The 19,474-nt window shown below is 38.0% G+C and overlaps 1 protein-coding gene across 1 annotated transcript in view; it reads right to left on the bottom strand.

Moving 5' to 3' along the window:
- Positions 1–851: 851 nt before the first annotated feature.
- mrvi1 (murine retrovirus integration site 1 homolog) overlaps positions 852–19,474 on the bottom strand; it is a 28,043-nt gene continuing 9,420 nt past the window's right edge. The window contains exons 9-20 of the mRNA XM_059356701.1: positions 19,354–19,432; positions 17,290–17,419; positions 17,111–17,141; positions 13,118–13,258; positions 10,862–10,993; positions 10,141–10,294; positions 8,819–8,868; positions 6,889–7,035; positions 5,578–5,639; positions 3,748–3,870; positions 3,416–3,544; positions 852–1,729 (exon numbers count right to left, since the gene is read on the bottom strand). Of these exons, the coding sequence (XP_059212684.1) occupies positions 1,567–1,729; positions 3,416–3,544; positions 3,748–3,870; positions 5,578–5,639; positions 6,889–7,035; positions 8,819–8,868; positions 10,141–10,294; positions 10,862–10,993; positions 13,118–13,258; positions 17,111–17,141; positions 17,290–17,419; positions 19,354–19,432 (1,341 nt within the window). The 3' untranslated portion in view covers positions 852–1,566. The remainder of the gene's footprint in view (positions 1,730–3,415; positions 3,545–3,747; positions 3,871–5,577; positions 5,640–6,888; positions 7,036–8,818; positions 8,869–10,140; positions 10,295–10,861; positions 10,994–13,117; positions 13,259–17,110; positions 17,142–17,289; positions 17,420–19,353; positions 19,433–19,474) is intronic.

Below are 19,474 nucleotides of genomic sequence, written 5' to 3' on the forward strand. Positions count from 1 at the left end.
AGGCTGTTGGTGCGTGTTGGTGGATCATCTGTGCGTCCTACGCCCAAACTATAACTCTGACAGCTTTACCAGAGGATTGTGAGTGAGAAGACTAATTTTCCTACGTTTCTATGTATAAATTATTTCTGTAGACTGGAATTTGCGGCCTGGAGCGCAGTTTTCAAATTTATTTTTTGATAATTTTTTCTCTCCCTCTACACTCTGGCGATGATGTCACACACTGTGACACGAACATTCCACGCAATACACACCCATTATAATCTCAGAATTTCTCCAAAAATGATCATGGTCATTGAACAGGGATTGATAAAAAACTATATGACCTATCGAAACGTGGATTAATACACCGATACACAAGACTTGTGTCTACTGTTTAAAGTTTAAATGGAGTCTCTAGGTGCAATAATGCCGGAGAAGTAGACGTTTAAAAATCTCCAATTATTGTTCTTTTTCGCTAATTTTTTTTTCAGCCATCCCATTCATTTCAATGCAAAATTTTGTGCAGTTTTTCGCGATGTAAGTCGCGAAAAATTCGTATTCCGTAGAAAAAAGTAATAGCACACCAATCCCGATCAAACCGCACATTTTGATATATAACTCTTCGAGTTGTAGGACTAGTAGCGGGACGAAATTGTGTCCGGAAGAGGAAGAAGAAAAAATTCACAGTATAAAAATAGTGCTCGGTGCGATTGCCCCGTGGCCCTAAATATTACTTGATCATTTCCATTTTTTTCTATAAATATTAAATATTACTTGATCATTTCTATTTTTTTTAATGTTTGAAATACATTTTTCTGTTAGACACTAGAAGAGGGATCATAGCACCAATGACTCCAAAAATGACTCCAACATCTTTTCACGCACCTTTATTTCAAGGTGAAGTGGCAGAGCATCAAATCCACAAAGAACAAACAACAACATGTGCAGAGAAGATAAAAATAAGCCTCAGACAGCTACACAGTGCTCTCATACACAGATAAAACCTCTCAGTGCTCTGAAGACGATCCAAAACGGCACAAACGAGAACCATCAACTGCAAAAATATTGCACTTAAGGAACTACTTTGGAATGTGCTTAAAATATTTTATTTAGTATTTAAATACACATTATAGAAATTCAACAAAAACATTCCTTTATTTTCTATATCTTTAAATATTAGTTCAAAATCTCTCAGGGGTTTTTATTATCTATTGGACCTGAGAGATTATATTAGAGTGTAGATAAATATACCCTTTTTTTTTCTATTGTGGCATTAAAAGTGCCACATTCATCATGAAAAAGAACCCGAATCATTAAATATGAAGCCTATATATCATCACACTATATTATTGGTCCCTAAACAGAATTACTTTTTCTCGCCACCTCATAACTTAATGCTGTTAACTAAGACAATATTCTCCATAAAGCCTCCCAAAACGTCTTTGTCCCTGGAGAGTCAGGGTCGAGGATTCAAGTGGGTCCGTTGGTGGTGATATGGTAAACTGGCAGAGACAGGTTCTGTTCTGCTCTCCGGTTCTTTGGTTGTTCTGCTAGTCTCAGTCCAAAGATCTTCGTCTCACCTCGTCCTTACGTGTCCTCGCGGCGGTTGTAGTAGCCGCTGAAGAAGGTAAAAATACTGATGACCAGACACATGGCCACGAAGAGCGTCAGGGCGGTCCAGAGGAGGCGCCGACTCATCGGGATCTTCGGACAGAACCGACCGAGAAGAACCAGAACCTCCTCCATCCTCCTGTGGAGATATTCACCTCATGAAGTTTAATAAACATCATTTTCTTTGCTGTCAACAATCTCACATGTGTGTTCTTTAAATGACAGATTCTAATATTTACTATTTAGCAAAAAACTAAAAATGTGCTGTACAGGTACATGAAGTCAACGCTGTAATAATGCAGTAATTCATGCAAAAGGAAGCCCAGCTCTTTTGGTGATTCTGTGTCTTTTTTTTAGTCATTTCACGTCATTTTTTGGTAATTTTATGTATTTCCTTGGTATTTTGTATGCCTTTTTGGTCATTTTGTGTCTTTTCTTGGTCATTTTTGTGTCTTTTTGGTCATTTTTGTGTCTTTTTGGTCATTTTGTGTCTTTTTTGTATCTATTAAGACATTTTATGTATTTCCTTGGTATTTTATTTCTCTTTTTGGTAATTTTGTGTCTTTTTTTAGTCATTTTACGTCATTTTTTGGTAATTTTATGTATTTCCTTGGTATTTTGTGTCTCTTTTTGGTCATTTTGTGTCTTTTTTGGTAATTTTGTGTCTTGTTTTGGTCATTTTGTGTCTTTTTTGTATCTATTTAGACATTTTATGTATTTCCTTGGTATTTTATGTCTCTTTTTGGTAATTTTGTGTATATTTTTTGGTAATTTTTGTGTCATTATCTCTAAGCCAGAATCATCAAAATTACAAGCAAAACAGGCTTAAAATATTTCACTCTATGTGTAATGAATCTATATAATGTATGAGTCTCACTTTCTGAAATAACTGACAAAAAATATTGAACTTTTTCACGATATTCTAATTTTTGGAGATGTCGAGACAGCACATTTTTAGTGTTTTTCTTTATGAATCAAACTTGAAGACTGGTCATTTTCAACCTCCTCCATCCTCCTGTGGAGATATTCACCTCATGAAGTTTAATATACATCGTTTTCTTTGCTGTCAACTGTCTCACATGTGTGTTCTTTAAATGACAGATCTTAATATTTATTATTTAGCAAAAAAGCTAAAAATGTGCTGTCTCGACTGTACAGGCACATGAAGTCAATGCTGTATTAATACAGTAATTCATGCAAGAGGAAGCCCAACTCTTTTGGTAATTCTGTGTCTTTTTTTGGTCATTTTACGTAATTTTTTGGTAATTTTATGTATTTCCTTGGTATTTTGTGTCTGTTTTTGGTAATGTTGTGTCTTTTTTTGGTCATTTTGTGTCTTTTTTTGTATCTATTTAGACATTTTATGTATTTCCTTGGTATTTTGTGTCTCTTTTTGGTAATTTTGTGTCTTTTTTTAGTCATTTTACGTCATTTTTTGGTAATTTTATGTATTTCCTTGGTATTTTGTGTCTCTTTTTGGTCATTTTGTGTCTTCTTTTGGTCATTTTTGTGTCTTTTTGGTAACTATTTAGACATTTTATGTATTTCCTTGGTATTTTATATCTTTTTGGTAATTATGTGTCTTTTTTTTTTGGTAATTTTTGTGTCATTATCTCTAAGCCAGAATCATCAAAATTACAAGCAAAACAGGCTTGAAATATGATTGACAAAAAATATTGAACTTTTTCACGATATTCAAATTTTTTCAGATGTACCTGTACAGTCGAGACAGCACATTTTTAGTTTTTTTCTTTATGAATCAAACTTGATGTCTGGTCATTTGGTCTGCTTACTGTCTTTTTAAATCAGCAGATTGTGTTTTTACCTGTTCGTCCTTCTCTTGTATCCGCTCTCTTCATCCTTATTTTTTGATTCCAGCAGTTTCTCTGCAGCATTTTCCTCTTCCTGCTTCTCCTCCTGCAGCACTTTGCTTTGCTTCAATCCTTCCTGGAGGCTGCATTTGAAATAATAACATTAACCAGCAAGACCTAACATATACAGTATTAATATTGATGTCCTGTCATCAGGCAGGTTTGATCTAGTATCTTTATCCTTCACATTAGATCCACCTGCACACAGTCCCATAAACGTGTTGATTTATGATGATGCTTGTGTGAAACAGTGTTTGTGTCGTTAAGGATGAGGAGAGGGCCTCACCCTTTATTGTACGCCTCCTCCTCGATCTTTGCCTTGAGCTCGGCTCTGATCTCGGCTCTGATCTCCTCTAAGTTGACTGGAGGCTTGGCTGGCTCGCTTTCCTGCTCCGACACGCTCTTTCCACTGCATTGTTTCAGATGGGAAAGAACAATCAGCCTCTTGACAGCAGCAGCATCACGGCAGGCGTTATAAAACCGAGAGGAGTGAACATTTAGGTTCCATCACAACACCGTGGCCTTGTTTTAAAGTGGACAAACTCAAGCTCATTGCAAGAAGGTGTGTCTAAAAACCAGATAAAAACACTAAATCTGAGGGAAATGATCTTGCTGCATGGACAGATAATTAACCTTGACAAGATTTCTTAAATTAAGATTTATAAATCTATAAATAAGCAGGTTGAACACTTAAAATAAGAAATTAACTCTTAAAACAAGATAAATTAAAGCTGCAAGCAGCGATGAACTGGCCCGAGCAGAGTGACCTGACAATTATTTGTTTCTCTGAAAAAAACTTTTAGGGTCTTTTTTTGTGTGTTTTTTTGTGTTTTTGTGTCTTTTTTTGGTCATTTTGTGTCTTTTTACATCTTCTTTAAGTCACAAAATAACCAAACAAGACAAAAAATGTACAAAAGAGATAAATTAAAGCAGCGATGAACTGGCCCGAGCAGAGTGACCTGACAATTATTTGTTTCTGACCAAGATAAAAAAAACTTTTTGTGTCTTTTTTAGGTGTTTTTTTTTATTTCTTTTTAGTGATTTTACATCTTTTGTTTCTTTTTTGGTCATTTTACATCTTTTTGTGTCTTTTTTGTGTCTTTTTTTTGTCATTTTGTGTATTTTTACATCTTCTTTAGGTCACAAAATGACCAAAAAAGACAAAAAATGTACAGCAGAGATAAATTAAAGCTGCCAGCAGCGATGAACTGGCCCGAGCAGAGTGACCTGATGATTATTTGTTTCTTACCAAGAAACTTCAGATTTAAAATTGTTAGATAATTTTTCTTGTTTTAAGAGTTAATCTCTTATTTTAAGCATTCAAGATCATTTCCCTCAGATTTAGTGTTTTGATCTTGTTTTTAGACACACCTTTTTTTGCAGTGTATGCATTATGAAATGTAACTTCATTAGCATTTAAATTTCACATTTAGCAATGAGAGATATCTAATATTAGAACAGATGGGCACAAGGCAAAAAGAAGCAAAAATCATTTTAAAGAAAGGCTTAATCACTTTCAGTATCTAGCACATAACTTCACACATAATGAAACATTACAAAAAAAGTATGGAAATATAAGATAAATAATGAGAACATTAATATTGTAACACGTCAAACAAAAAACAACCTTTTTTGCAGTGAGCTGGCTGAGAGGTGGCGTGCATTACAGACACAAAGAGGGGAGAAAAAAATGGAGCTGGCACTTTGCACATTTGTTATTGCTATTCTCGTCTCCTCTCAGAACACGGAGACACTTGAGATCTCCACTCAGGCTCTTTATAACCAGGATATGATCGCAGCCTCGCGCCTGGACTCTGTCAAACTCTTTGCACAAATGTTTAGATTACAACCCAGGATAGAATATCCATCAAGTGCAGCAGGGTTCGATTATTTTTTATGCTGTCAGGGTTATTTTCACCCCACTGGGGCAGTAAAACATCCTGAAGGCCACACAAACAAGACAAAGGTCCCACTGCAGCAGAAAGAGGTTTTGATAAGCGTGATTACAGGCTCGGGCCCATTGTTTCAGGGGCCGTGTGGCGTCCTTGGGAATCAAGCTAAGGTATGTGCACAAGCTGTACATGCAGTCGAGTACATAAAAGTACATGAAACATACCATTCTGCTGCTGGCTGTGCTGCCTCTGTGGGGGTGTTGACTTTCACATCGTTGGTTTCACACTACAGGGGAAAGTAGAAGTAGAATAGTGTGAAAGAAGTTTACTGCTATTATTGAAACACACACTGCAAAAAAAGCCAACTTGTATTTTTTTTAGGCCTAAAACAGTGATTTAAATTGGTAAAACTTGGAAATATAAATGATTGACATTTAGGGCAATAATGTAAGTTAGCACAACAAAGGAAGCCAGTTGTCTGCTCAAAAACAAGTTTGTGGGTTGTTGTTACTTATATCTTTGAGTTGGGGTTCAATGTTCAATGTGTATGTGCTGGATGGTGTGGTACCTTATGAAAAGTAAGTGTTTTATGGAGTTGCAGACGTTGTTGTGGTCTGCATGTAATGTGCAAATTCTGTTATTAGCGATTAGCATGCTAAGCGTAGATTTAGCTTTATTCACTACTTATGTTGCATTACTATGTAATTCAGGGATGACATTCATGTTGCTTAGCGTAATGCCCATAATAATTTGATATGAGATACTTACATGCAATATAGTATATCAACCTTTACTAACAAAAGAGCTATTGTTTGCCAAAAAAAGAGACAAAATCTTTGAATTGACAGCCTTAATTGAAGCCTAATTAGCCTACCAACATTACTAATAGGCCATAATGAGCGGTTATTGATAAGGTTTTGTCAGAATGCAGTGAGGACCAAGTGCAAATAAGAGGCGAGACTCCTGAGAAATATGTTAAGAAACATATCCTGGCAAGAGAAACTCAAATCAAAACTTGAATTTTGTAAAATTTAGAGGTTAAGGTGCCCGGCCATAGACTTTCACAAGCTATGATGCACATTTTAGTTGACTAAAATGTTGAAAGAAAATGTTTTTACTGCTACTGTTTTTACTTTTTTACTTACTACTTTATAAACCACACATTTTTACAATTGAAGAATACAAATTGATTTGGGCCTACACCAATGATAAATGAAAATGAAAATAAATTACTGTTATTATTTCATGTAATTTACGAATACATACTTCCTACGGGCACTGCACTAGTAACCAGTAAATTACAGTAATATGAGTAAGAAGGTTTTCATTCCAAAAACACTATTTATCATTATGAACAAAAAGAAACACTGGAACAATATCCGATGTCCTGAAAATGAACTATTTCACAAGCAAGTGTCCCAAGATGACTCCTACATACTGACCCATTGTACATAATGTCCACTCAGCAGTTAGTCTGACACGGCATTAAATGTTTGATATGTAATTTCCCGACAGGACAGAACAGGAAGTCCTACCAGAACAGGAAGAGCGGCCCCAGCGGCGGGTCCCACGTTGGGGCCTGCGTTGGGGGCCGGGCCGGCCGTGGCTGGAGTCTGACCCGGGATGTTGAGGAGGTTAAACTTAGGCACCACCGCCACGCTCACCCTGCGTCTGGGCAGAGCCTGGAGAGGAAAGAGAAGACACCAGCCAGTGGTGAGGACGGAGAATTAGAACAGAAGTTGATAAGTTTTGGGACATTTACTCAGGCTAGACATTTACAACTACAAACATGAAACAAGAGACAAAAAAGTTGAAATTGTTTCATCATACAAATACTTGGGGACCTTTTTTGACGACCATCTCAAATGTGATGTTATAGTAAAGCGAGGACCACAGAGAATTCATCTTCTCTGTCATGCCTGTTAAACTCTGTCGTTTTTATCAAGCATTAATTGAGAGTCTTATGTGTTTTTCCGAAACTGGTCTCACAGAAATCCATGGAATAGCCATGGAATCACTCAAATTTCCGTGAAACTGACACGGATTTCGCTACAATGCAAGTTAATGACAGTCATATCCCGTGGCTATCCCATTGATATTTGTTCCTATTGGTTTGTTCCAAGTCACTCTCTCATTTTTAGTGAAAAAATCAATATTTTGACTTAGTTTCTGCATAAAAATGGATTTTGATCACATTTCTAGCAAGAAATATATGTTTTATTTTCTAAATATTCACTCAGTGAATGTACATAATCACTTTGTATGTTGGAATAGCCAGTGGTTGGAATAGCCAGTGGTTGGAATAGCCATTTGAGTGATTCCGTGGCTATTCCGTGGCTATTTCACGGATTTCTGTGAGACCATGTTGGTTTTTCCTTTATCTGTTGGTTTCATTGTTTTTCAGTCAAAGACAGAAACAGCCTGACTAGTATTGTGAAGTCCTGCTCTAAGATTACCAGAGTAAAACTAAGAGACTTAAGTTACTTTTGCAACCAGCAAATCCTCCGTAAAGCAGAGAGACTTTTAGCCTCCCTGAGCCGAGCCGAGCCAGGCCCTTGAGGCTGAATTCTCTCTGTTACCTTCAGGGCGCCGTTATGCCCCTTCTAGGTGTAAAACAAATTAACTCATTAAACTGTCTTGGGGGTGGAGTCTGCACAGCCATCAGCCTATCAGAGCCATCAGCTCCACCAATAACAACAGTTAGTAAAATGTCTTTAACGGTCAACCTCAAGTTGAGACTAGTTTCTAGTTTCTTGGCACCTTTGTGATTTCTGTTCTGATTTCTGCTGAGACAAACGGTCACATGACAAATATTCACTGAAAATCAGAGAGACTGTTTACACAGAGCAGAGAGGAGAGGACAGGACAGGAGAGGTTGCAAGTAAAGGTTGTAAAAATGCAAATATTTCAATATGTACAGCACGTCGAGAACCAATTTCTTCTTCAATATTACACTTGTGGGCTCTTGGAAAAGTGTTGTTTAAATAAATTCCATATTATTCGAATTTAAAAAAAAAATGATTAGAGAAATTCAACTTGCCTCTTTTCCTTTTTTGTGATTTATGTCATATACTGCACAAAAGACATAATTTTTATATGTTTTAGATACAAGGCCACTGTGAGTAAAATGTAAAAAAGAGCTGAACAAACTTGAACTTCAAAAACAGGACAGCATGTGGTTATAGTGTGTTTAGTGCTAATTAGAAAATCTTGGCATGTTGACATACAAAACCAGAATGGTGTACATGATAAACATAATACCTGCTTATATCAACATATTAACATGTCACTGTGAACATGTTAGCATGCTGACATAATCGTTTATCTCAAAATACAACCTCACAGCTGGAATCAGAGAATGTGCTTATTAAATAACTTTTAGATGATGATAAACCAATTATTACAAAGTTGATTTATGGACTAATTATTTCAGCACCAAAAAAAACATCACTTGGAAGAGCTTACCTTCCCCAGGGTGAGGGACATCGATCTTGATGGCCGTGGGACTCCATCATCTTAAAGAGACATTAAAAAAAAAGAAATACAGCATTAAGTAAACTAAGAAACCATTTATTTCATGCTGGTGTCGTTCCCAAAGCTGCAGTGAAGCTGCTCAGCAACAACATCAGGAGTGAGAGTCTCGTTACTGTGGAAAGTTATTTTTTTCATTTATCCTTTATTTATTTCTCGAGGAATCATTGAGGGCAACTCCTCATTTAGTACAGAGAAAACACAATGAAGAACAAACAACACAGACAAAACACATGCAAAAACATTAAAAACAGCTACAGTGAAAGGCAGAGTTATTGGTTTTCATAATTTTAAACTGGCCCATAGTTATAATTGTGTTGAGCGTGTTGGATAATTACTATGTGACCAGTTTAATAAAGTGCTGAGGTTTGGTGGCATGTCGCCTATCAAGACTTTATAAATGAAAAGGAACCAATGCATGTCTCGTCTCACAGATAAAGTTGCCATCCCACCTTGTTGTATAGGAGTCAATGATGGGTGGAGTAACTGTCACCAGTGATAAAAAGAGTCCAGTGAGGTGAGACTGGAGGCATAACATGTCTATAGATAACATCAGAATAATCCAGAAGTGATAAAAAGACAGCCTGAATGATCTGTTTCCTACAGAACTGGGGGAAGTTTGCTTCGTTTCTGTACAAGTATCCGATTTATTGTTTTAATTTACTTGTAAGTATGTCAATATGAAATTTGAATGTGAGTTTTTGATCTAACCAGACACCCATATTATTATATTTGTAGTTCCCAGCAGCAGTGATGCTAAAAAAGATGCTTATCAAACCTTTTTCTGGAAGTTCAAACCATGAAACTTTTTGCAGAGGAAAAGATGCACTGCAAAAAAAGGTGTGTCTAAAAACCAGATAAAAACACTAAATCTGAGGGAAATGATCTTGCTGCATGGACAGATAATTTACCTTGACAAGATTTCTTAAATTAAGATTGTTAAATCTAGAAATAAGCATGTTGAACACTTAAAATAAGAAATTAACTCTTAAAACAAGATGAATGATCTAACACTTCTACATCTAAAGTTTTTTTTTTTATCTTGGTAAGAAACAAATAATCATCAGGTCACTCTGCTCGGGCCAGTTCATCGCTGCTGGCAGCTTTAATTTATCTTGTTTTAAGAGAGTTAATTTCTTATTTTAAGCGCACAATATGCTTATTTCTCAATATAACCAATCTTGTTTTTAGACACACCTTTTTCCAGTGTGTGTCTCCTGTGCTTTACCTGCATGTTTTTAACAGATCAGTCTCACCTCCAGTGTCTACAGATCCTCCATAACAGCGACTTGAGTTCTGGTTGGCGAGCTTCTTAAACTCCATCAGCTCTGCGTGGTCCTTCTCATACGTTCTTTTCAGGTTCTCCACATATTGCATCATGACCTCAGTGGCCTTGTTCATACGTTTCTCCTGTTGCATGAAGAAAAAAAGTCAAGAAAAGACAATATATGAGCAACAGAAACAGCATGTGATCCTCTCAGTTATTAATCATTTGCAATAAACACAAACTGTGTGAAGCCTTATTGCTGCCAAGGAAACCAACTGAAAGTCAATCCAGTGACTCCTAATGATCTGAACTGGATCAAAACTTTTATAAGGGTCTTCATTTCTGTGAAACTGCTGGAGCCTTGTAATTAGAGTTATATTAATAGACCAAAGAAGGCTATAATTTATCTGAATGGTTTGGCATTATGAATAGCTGAAGGCCTTTGTACTGCAAAAACAGTAAATCTTGCTCTTTAACTGCTGTTTGCTTTGGCCAGCGTGATGTCAGACAGATAAAAATCTTCCCCATCATTTCTAAAATGCTGCCAAACAGACATCCCAGTGGCCCCGAGAAATCCCACCGAGGACAGTATCTTTCAAACAACAACATGTACAGTATATTATCACAATGCAGCTTTCTCTCTGCCACTAACTCTGCTGCATTTCCTCCCTTTGCATCGTCGTCTATGTGTGTTTTTTGCAGAAGTTCACCTGTCGAACCGCTCCGACGATCTCCGACCTGCTGGAGAGCCTCGTGGCCAGCCGGTGCAGCACCGCCACCGTCTCTATGAAGCGCTGGTACGCCTCGCGCTGCTCCAGGTTCTGCCACTGTGGGGACGTCAGCTGCAAGAAACACAACAACATGGTGTTACAAATTGGACCCCAATTGGGGTCACAAAATAATTTCTGGGGGTCGTCAAATCATTTTGGAAGTCAGCTCTGTCTCCACTGTGTTAAAGTGTTCATGTGTTAATGTGTTTTAGTCTTTTTGGTCATTTAATGTCTTTTTTTGGTCATTTTGTTTCTTTTTTGGGTAATTTTGTGTCTTTTTTTGGTCATTTTGTTTCTTTTTTGGGTAATTTTGTGTCTTTTTTGTGTCATTTTGTTTCTTTTCTGGTCATTTTGTTTCCTTTTTTTGGTCATTTTGTTTCCTTTTTTTGGTCATTTTGTTTCTTTTTTTGGGTGATCTGAACTGTGCACGTGAGATTGTGTTCAGTGAGCGGGGGTCGCGGACAACATGCATGTTAAATTGGGGCCACGACTCAAAAAGGGTGAGAACTACTGCTCTATGGACAGGAGTAGTTGTGTCTTTTTTGAGTAATTTTGTGTCTTTTTTTGGTCATTTTGTTTCTTTTTGGGGTAATTTTGTGTCTTTTTTGGGTAATTTTGTGTCTTTTTTTGGTCATTTTGTTTCTTTTTGGGGTAATTTTGTGTCTTTTTTGGGTAATTTTGTGTCTTTTTTGGTCATTTTGTTTCTTTTTGGGGTAATTTTGTGTCTTTTTTGGGTAATTTTGTGTCTTTTTTGTGTCATTTTGTTTCTTTTTTGGGTAATTTTGTGTCTTTTTTGGGTAATTTTGTGTCTTTTTTGGTCATTTTGTGGTCATTTTGAGTCTTTTTTGGTCATTTTGTTTCCTTTTTTTGGTCATTTTGTTTCTTTTTTTGGGTGATCTGAACTGTGCGCGTGAGATTGTGTTCAGTGAGCGGGGGTGGCGGACAACATGGATGTTAAATTGGGGATCGCGACTCAAAAAGGTTGAGAACTACTGCTCTATGGACAGGTAAGTAAAGGTACCTGTACAACAATGTTACTCTGCTACAAAAGCTCTGCATTCAAACTCACATTACATGTCATTTAGCTGACGCTTTTGTCCAAAGTGACTTAAAATAAGTGCATTCAACCTGAGGGTACTAGACAGGAATCAAGTAAGTACAGAACTTTAAGAGCCAACTGTCATCGCTACAGGAGTGCTATACGTTAAAGAAGAAAAGAAGAGAAAAAGAGAAAAAGAAGAAGAGCATTTAAAAAAAATATATGTTAGGTGTAAAATATACCTAAAGTATCAAAAGTGAAAGTACTTGCTCTGCAGAAAAATGGCCGCCTATGATTGTCATATTATCATAAGTTACATTATTAGTACAAAGGCACAAATTGTGATATTCTGGGTCAAAACTGATGTACAGGTACATCTAAAAAAATTTGAATATCGTGAAAAAGTTCAATATTTGTTGTCAATTTTTCAGAAAGTGAAACTCGTATATTATTTAGATTCATGACACAGAGTGAAATATTTCAAGCCTGTTTTTTGAGATGTACTTGTAATCTATAAAATGACTGAGTTTAAATGGATTTATTGTCCTTTGTTACCAACATAACCAAGAAAATACACAAAATGACCAAAAGGACACAAAAATGACAAAATTAAAGACACAAAATTACCAAAAAGAGACACAACATAACCAGAAAAATACATAAAATGACCAAACAGATACAACCCCCCCCCCCACCAAATGACCAAAAAGACACAAAAATGACAAAAAAAAGACACAAAATGACAAAAAAAAAGACACAAAATTACCCAAAAGAGACATAAAATACCAAGGAAATACATATAATGACCAAAACATGACGTAAAATGACCAAAAAGAGGCACAAAATTATCAAAAGAGTTGGGCCTCCTTTTGCGTGATTAATGCATTATTACAGCGTTACTCTATGTGTAATGAATCTATGTAATATACGAGTTTCACTTTCTGAAATGATTGACAAAAAAAGATTGAACTTTTTCATGATATTCTATTTTTTTGTGATGTACCTGTATCTGGGCTTGGACTGGGACAAGATAAATATTTACTGTGGGACGTTTCCAGGAAACATTAAGCAGAGAAAGAGCACTAAAAGGAGCCAGAGAGAATTCTTCTTCTCTATCTTAATATCATGTTTTTTTGTTTTTTTTGTCGAGGACTGACCTTCAGTGCTCTTTTGAACTCTTCTAGTTCTTTCTCGGTGTCTTCCTCCGTCAGGTTTCTCTCCCTCTCCGCCTGTTTGAGCCTCATCTCCAGGGTGTAGTTGTCATTTCGAAATGCCAACGACAGCTGGATGAATGCGTTCTGCAGGGAGGAAGTTACTGCAATATAACTCTCAGAACGGCACATTAAACAGTACATTAAAAGAAATGAGCTGCTGGTGATGGCAGCACACACACACACACACACACACACAGGAATACACACACACACACAGACACACACACACACACACACACACACACAGGAATACACACACACATACACAGACACAGACAAACAGACACACACACACACACACACACACACAGACACACACACACAGGAATACACACACACATACACACACACACACACACACACACACACAGACAGACAGACAGACAGACAGACACACACACACACACACACACACACACACCCAGACACACACACACACACACACACACACACATACAGACACACACACAGACACACACAGGCATACACACACACACACAGACGCACACACACACACACATGCACACACACACACACACACGCAGGCAGACACACACACACACACACACACACACACACACACACAGACACACACGCAGACACACACAGAGACACACATACAGACACACAGACACACACACACACACGCACACACGCAGACTCACACAGAGACACACATACAGACACACAGACACAGACACACACGCACACATGCATACACACACACACACACGCAGACACACAGACACACAGACACACACATGCACACACGCAGACACACACAGAGACACACATACAGACACACACAGACACACACACACGCACACACACACACACACACACACGGACACACATACAGACACACACACACGCACTATGAGGGGTATTTTATGCCAGCACACTATACTTAAACGCCTAGAATGCGTCGCCTGTGCCAGCATAAAGTCTGATTAATAGGCGTGTTTACAGACACGCGTATTGCGAGTACACCAGATGATGATGAAAAGTGCCACGAGCGAACGTAGTGGACGCCTGTGTGTGTGTGTGTAACGCGTGTAAGTTAACAGTGTGTTACTCTGTGTAACAGTTCAGCTGTTACACAGAGTATATGGTATTGTTTATAAGAAAGCACAACTTACAGATGAACTCCAAGCCCCCACAGAGCTGTCAGGATATTTCTATTATTTTCAGGCCAGTTTTTATTTTCTTGTTAACGAAATCTCTCTCTCTCTCTCTCTCTCTCTCTCTCTCTCTCTCTCTCTCTCTCTCTCTCTCTCTCTCTCTCTCTCTCTCTCTCTCTAGGTTTGAATGATATCGAATTGATATTTAATGATAGCAAGGGTGAAAGGGATAATTAAAATAATTTCAGCTACTTAAAAATAGTAGGCTAATAGTAAAGTGCAACGCTCACAGCCAGTTCCCAGCTTCGCGCGCGGACACACAGTTCATTACGCACCAGCTGTAATTAGGTAGGTTTACCTGCCTGCAGAAGCCGTAATCGCTGTCACCCTGAATATTAAGTAGCCATGCGGACCTATCTAATGAATATTCAGTAGCCATGTGGACAGCAGTCCGTTCACAATATGATTCCATCGGACCTTATATCTACACTGTTTAACCCAATTCGGCACTTATGCACAGTCCCATTATGTTTTACAGACATTCGTAGTTAACTAATGAGGTAAAACATTTTGTTTAAGCTGCATTTTGCTGACTTTCACTCCTAAAACAGGCTAATTAAGCCTCCGGTTTTGGCCGGAAAAACGTTAAGTTTATCTGGTAAGTAAGAGATAGTCTTTCTCTTCATCTATAAGTTGTGCTTTCTTATAAACAATACCATATGAAGCTGAGACTCTGTGTAACAGCTGAACTGTTATAGGCGTACACGCGTTACACACACACACAGGCGTCCACTACGTTCGCTAGTGGCACTTTTCACCCGTCACCCATGTTATCTGGTGTACTCGCAATACGCGTGTCTGTACGCCTATGTAGAATTGTACAGTCACGCGGGTCTTCATGTCACGTATTTGAGGCGTAGTTCACCCGTCACGCAGCCGTCACGTAGGCGTATGTGCAACAACGCGTGTACAGCGTCTGCGTGACGCCTACGTGACGCCTGTCTGTCCATTGAAAGTGAATGGAATTTACACGCGCACGTTAGACGTTTGATGTCATCGCATAGGCGCTGTACACGCGTTTTAGTATAGTGTGCTGGCATAAAATGCCCCTCATACACGCACACACACAGACACACGTACAGACAGACGCACACACACATGCACACACACGCAGACAGACACACGCACACACACAGAGAGACACAGACACAGACACGCAGACACACACACACAGACACACAGACACACACATACACACACACACACACACAGGCTAAATGAGAGTCAGTGCGGTTGTTTGCATGATATTTATGAGCTTTTTTACGTGTGAGGGAGAATCGAGCTCGGGGAACAAGCTGCGTGTCGGACATTTGACCTCTTGATGTTGTGCTGCGTTGATCAAAGCACAGTTTTCTAACATTCAGGGCCTCGGCTGGGAGGAAATTTACGACCTCTGACTGTCCTGATCCAGATGAATCCCAGAGGGAGCGGCCAGAGGCCTGCAGCCCAGCCTGATAACGTCAGTAATGTTTGCATTTTTCTCCACAGGAAATCACTCCGAGTCTCTTCGGTCTATTCAGGAACAAAAAACACTTTCCTGTTGACAGAACTCCGCCAAACTCAGGCAGCCAGTTTTTTTTTCTTTTCTCATGAAGGTGTAATTAACTGTATTATGAACATGCATGAACACGTGTCAAATGTTCAGCTGCAAGTGGAACAATAGATGTGACTGCTGTGTGTGAAACGGTGTTCTAACACAGTTTCATCTTAAAGTAAACAGATTACTGTTGGAGGACAGTTTGATGACTCACTGTGTGATGACTCATGCACACGGTGCATTACTGTGGAGCGTTTTGAAGGCAGACATGAGAATATGGCATTGGATATATTTTGTTTTGGAAGCAGAACATCTTTTGAGGCGAATTCTAGTTTTATTGAGTGTGCTTGAAAAAGCAGTTAGACACACTAAATGACCAGTTTTACACACTAACTGACGAGTTTAACACACTAACTGACCAGTTTTCACACTAAATTACCAGTTTTACATACTAACTGACGAGTTTAACACACTAACTGACCAGTTTTACATACTAACTGACCAGTTTTACACACTAAATGACCAGTTTTACATACTAACTGACCAGTTTTACACACTAAATGACCAGTTTTACATACTAACTGACCAGTTTTACATACTAACTGACCAGTTTTCCACACTAACTGACCAGTTTTACACACTAACTGACCAGTTTTACACACTAAATGATCAGTTTCACACTAGTTTCAGACAGACAGACACACACACACACACACACACACACACACACGGACAAACACACACACACCAACACCTGCTTTATTATTCTACATGACCTCCTCCTCTTTTACATTTTGACAGTTCAAGAGTATTACACCTCATTGTACATCCCACTTTCACACACAACCTCATTTGGCCATCATTGAAAAATCTACTTAATCTCCCACTATATGAATACATACTTCCCACGGCCAATGCACTAGTAACGTGTTAATTGATGATGTGTAAAGTTGCTGGTAAATAGATTTTAGTTTTTCTTGAATGGAGCCAGGCTAATTACTTCCAGTTTTTAATGCTATGCGAAGCTAACCAAGCTTCTCCACTGACTCTGGGCGAGAAAGGTAATAAGTATGTTTCTCCAGTTGTTAAATTCTTCATTTAAATTGCAGACAACCCCAAGCAGAAGACTACAGGAAAGCAAAAATCAACTGCAGCATGCATGGACAAAACTTCCAATGCTTCATCATGAAAATCAGCCTGAACAGATCAGATACCAACCTCAACTTCTTTCTCAGTGAGAGGAGGCGCACTGGAATGAAATCAAAGGGGATCTGTTAGTATGGTGAGTGATGCCCATTCTCTACATGTACACAGTAAAATTAAGATGTAAGAAGGGTTATATTTTTATAGCAATTAGACAAGAAAAACAAGGCAAAAGACAATGGTTGGTTACACACCAGCCTGGTAGACCTCGGTGGAGTTTGAGTTTTCTCAGCATCACGTCTGAAATGTTTGGCATGGCGTCAGACTTCTCCTTCAGCTCCTTCTGCTCCTCAATACTGGTGGCGACCGGAGAAACCGGAGGACCTGAAGGACATATTGTTGCATAAATTAATCCTAAACTGCTGTGTTTCCAGGTCTTTTTTTTTTTTTTCAACTTCTCTTTATTGGGTTTTTTTCCTTTCGTTCACATACAAAAATAAAGAAGATGCATGTTAATTTATGCTTCAAATCAACATTAAAGAACAGAATGATAGTGGAAAAATAAAAGCAATAAAAACAACAACAACAAACAAACAAAAACCTAGGTGGAGTCAAATCAAATACCAAAACAACAATAATAATAAGGTTTACAAATAAAAGAAAGAGATTTAAATAGTAATAATACAACTTGGAGGATGTCAAGTGTTCTAAAATTTACAGTAAATTTTTCATGGGATTATATTTGGTATAATAGTCCATAAATGGCTGCCATATTGTGTAAAAGGTATTTATCTCACCTCTCAGGTTGAATTTTATTTTTTCTAACTGCAAATGTTTCATTATATCATTCATTAAAGCTTGATAGACTGGAGGATTTTTTTGTTATTTCCAGGTCTTTTTTTATTTTTATTAAAGACTGGTCCTTTTTGTATCCTGTGTTTATAACATGACCACAGGTAAAAAAAAAAAAAAAAGTTTTGCAAGATGAATGATGATTTTTTTTCTGGATAATTTTAGATGCTCTGAGTGTTGATTTTCAAAAATAACTGAGACATGTACAGCTTCCTTCACAGAAGTGTTGATAGTTAATAGATTTTTTTAGCTAAAAACTTGAGAGTTGAACATTTTGGCTTCTCAAATCTTGAGCCCAAGTCAAGTCAAGTCTAAGTCTAAGTCAAGTCTAAGTCAAGTCTAAGTCAAGTCAAGTCAAGTCAAGTCAAGTCAAGTCAAATCAAGTCAAATCAAGTCCAAGTGAAGTCTGTTAGAATAATCTGTTATTCTGTCTCTGTTGTCTGTCTCTGTGGACGTAGGTCACTATCTATGCGTGTGTACCTTTTCTGTGTATTGAAAAATAATCATGCAAGCTGCTTTGCTACAATGCTCATGTGCTAATATTGTTGTTAAACTATTGGTAAACTGAATACATTTACTCCATCTGCCTAAACTTTCTCTGCCCTACTTAGAGTAAGATTCTATCATCACAAAAAGATATATTTTATATGGACATTGCAAAATCTGTGTCTCCAGTAATATCTGTACAGGTCACGGACATGATCTGCTGAGCAGAGAGATTACTGTCTTCTCTGCTTGGTGACATGACGTGTCCACATATTGAATAAACTGACAAATCAGCGGATCGAAAGGAAGCACCTTCTGCAGAAGATCAACCTACAATTTTTAGTAAACCTGTTAGGTTATAAAAAAGGGTTCAGGGAAAGTTGACTGGATTCAACCTTCATGAACATGACCAGCCTAATGTGATGTCAGGGATGTGTAGTTTGAACCCAGAGACTCTGTAACTGCACATTTCTAGACAAATTGTAATAAAGTGAAGTTAAACTGAGAACTCAGACGTCTCCTGCTCATCATTCCCCATCAAACGATCGGCACAGAGAAATAGGTGAGGATTTTGTGTTGGAGTCAGATAATTTAATTTTAAGTCATAATTTAATTTTAAAGGGTTCCTCAATATATTTCAAACCAAACTTTGTGCTTCAACTCTGACTCAAGTACCACTTTCCAGAACACATAGAAAACATAAAACCATCTCCTCATTTCATCTTTGGCTCACACACTTTGCCAATCATGCCATCTGCTGATGAACAATGCAAACAGCATTTTTGTCTCTGTCTGTTATGAGGTTGCCAGTAAATGGGTGGCACAGAGGAAAAAAACCAAGAACAGATCATCATCATTTTGTGACTGGAACAGATTTTCCCTGAGACTCAGGAAGTGCACACCCTCAGCGACTCTGCTGAATGTGCTGCTGAAAGGACTTTCTGTCTTACAGGGACAAGAGGGAAAACAAGCACTGTTACCTTTTTCCTGTTCAGCAGCTTCACTCAAGTCTGGTAGCTTGGATCCCACAATGCTTTGGTTACGCAACAGCTTGTGCTCCTGTATACACAAACACACAAACATAAAACAACAAACAGGGAT

The sequence above is a fragment of the Centropristis striata genome, chromosome 2 (assembly GCF_030273125.1).
Source record: "Centropristis striata isolate RG_2023a ecotype Rhode Island chromosome 2, C.striata_1.0, whole genome shotgun sequence".
Classification (NCBI taxonomy): domain Eukaryota; kingdom Metazoa; phylum Chordata; class Actinopteri; order Perciformes; family Serranidae; genus Centropristis; species Centropristis striata.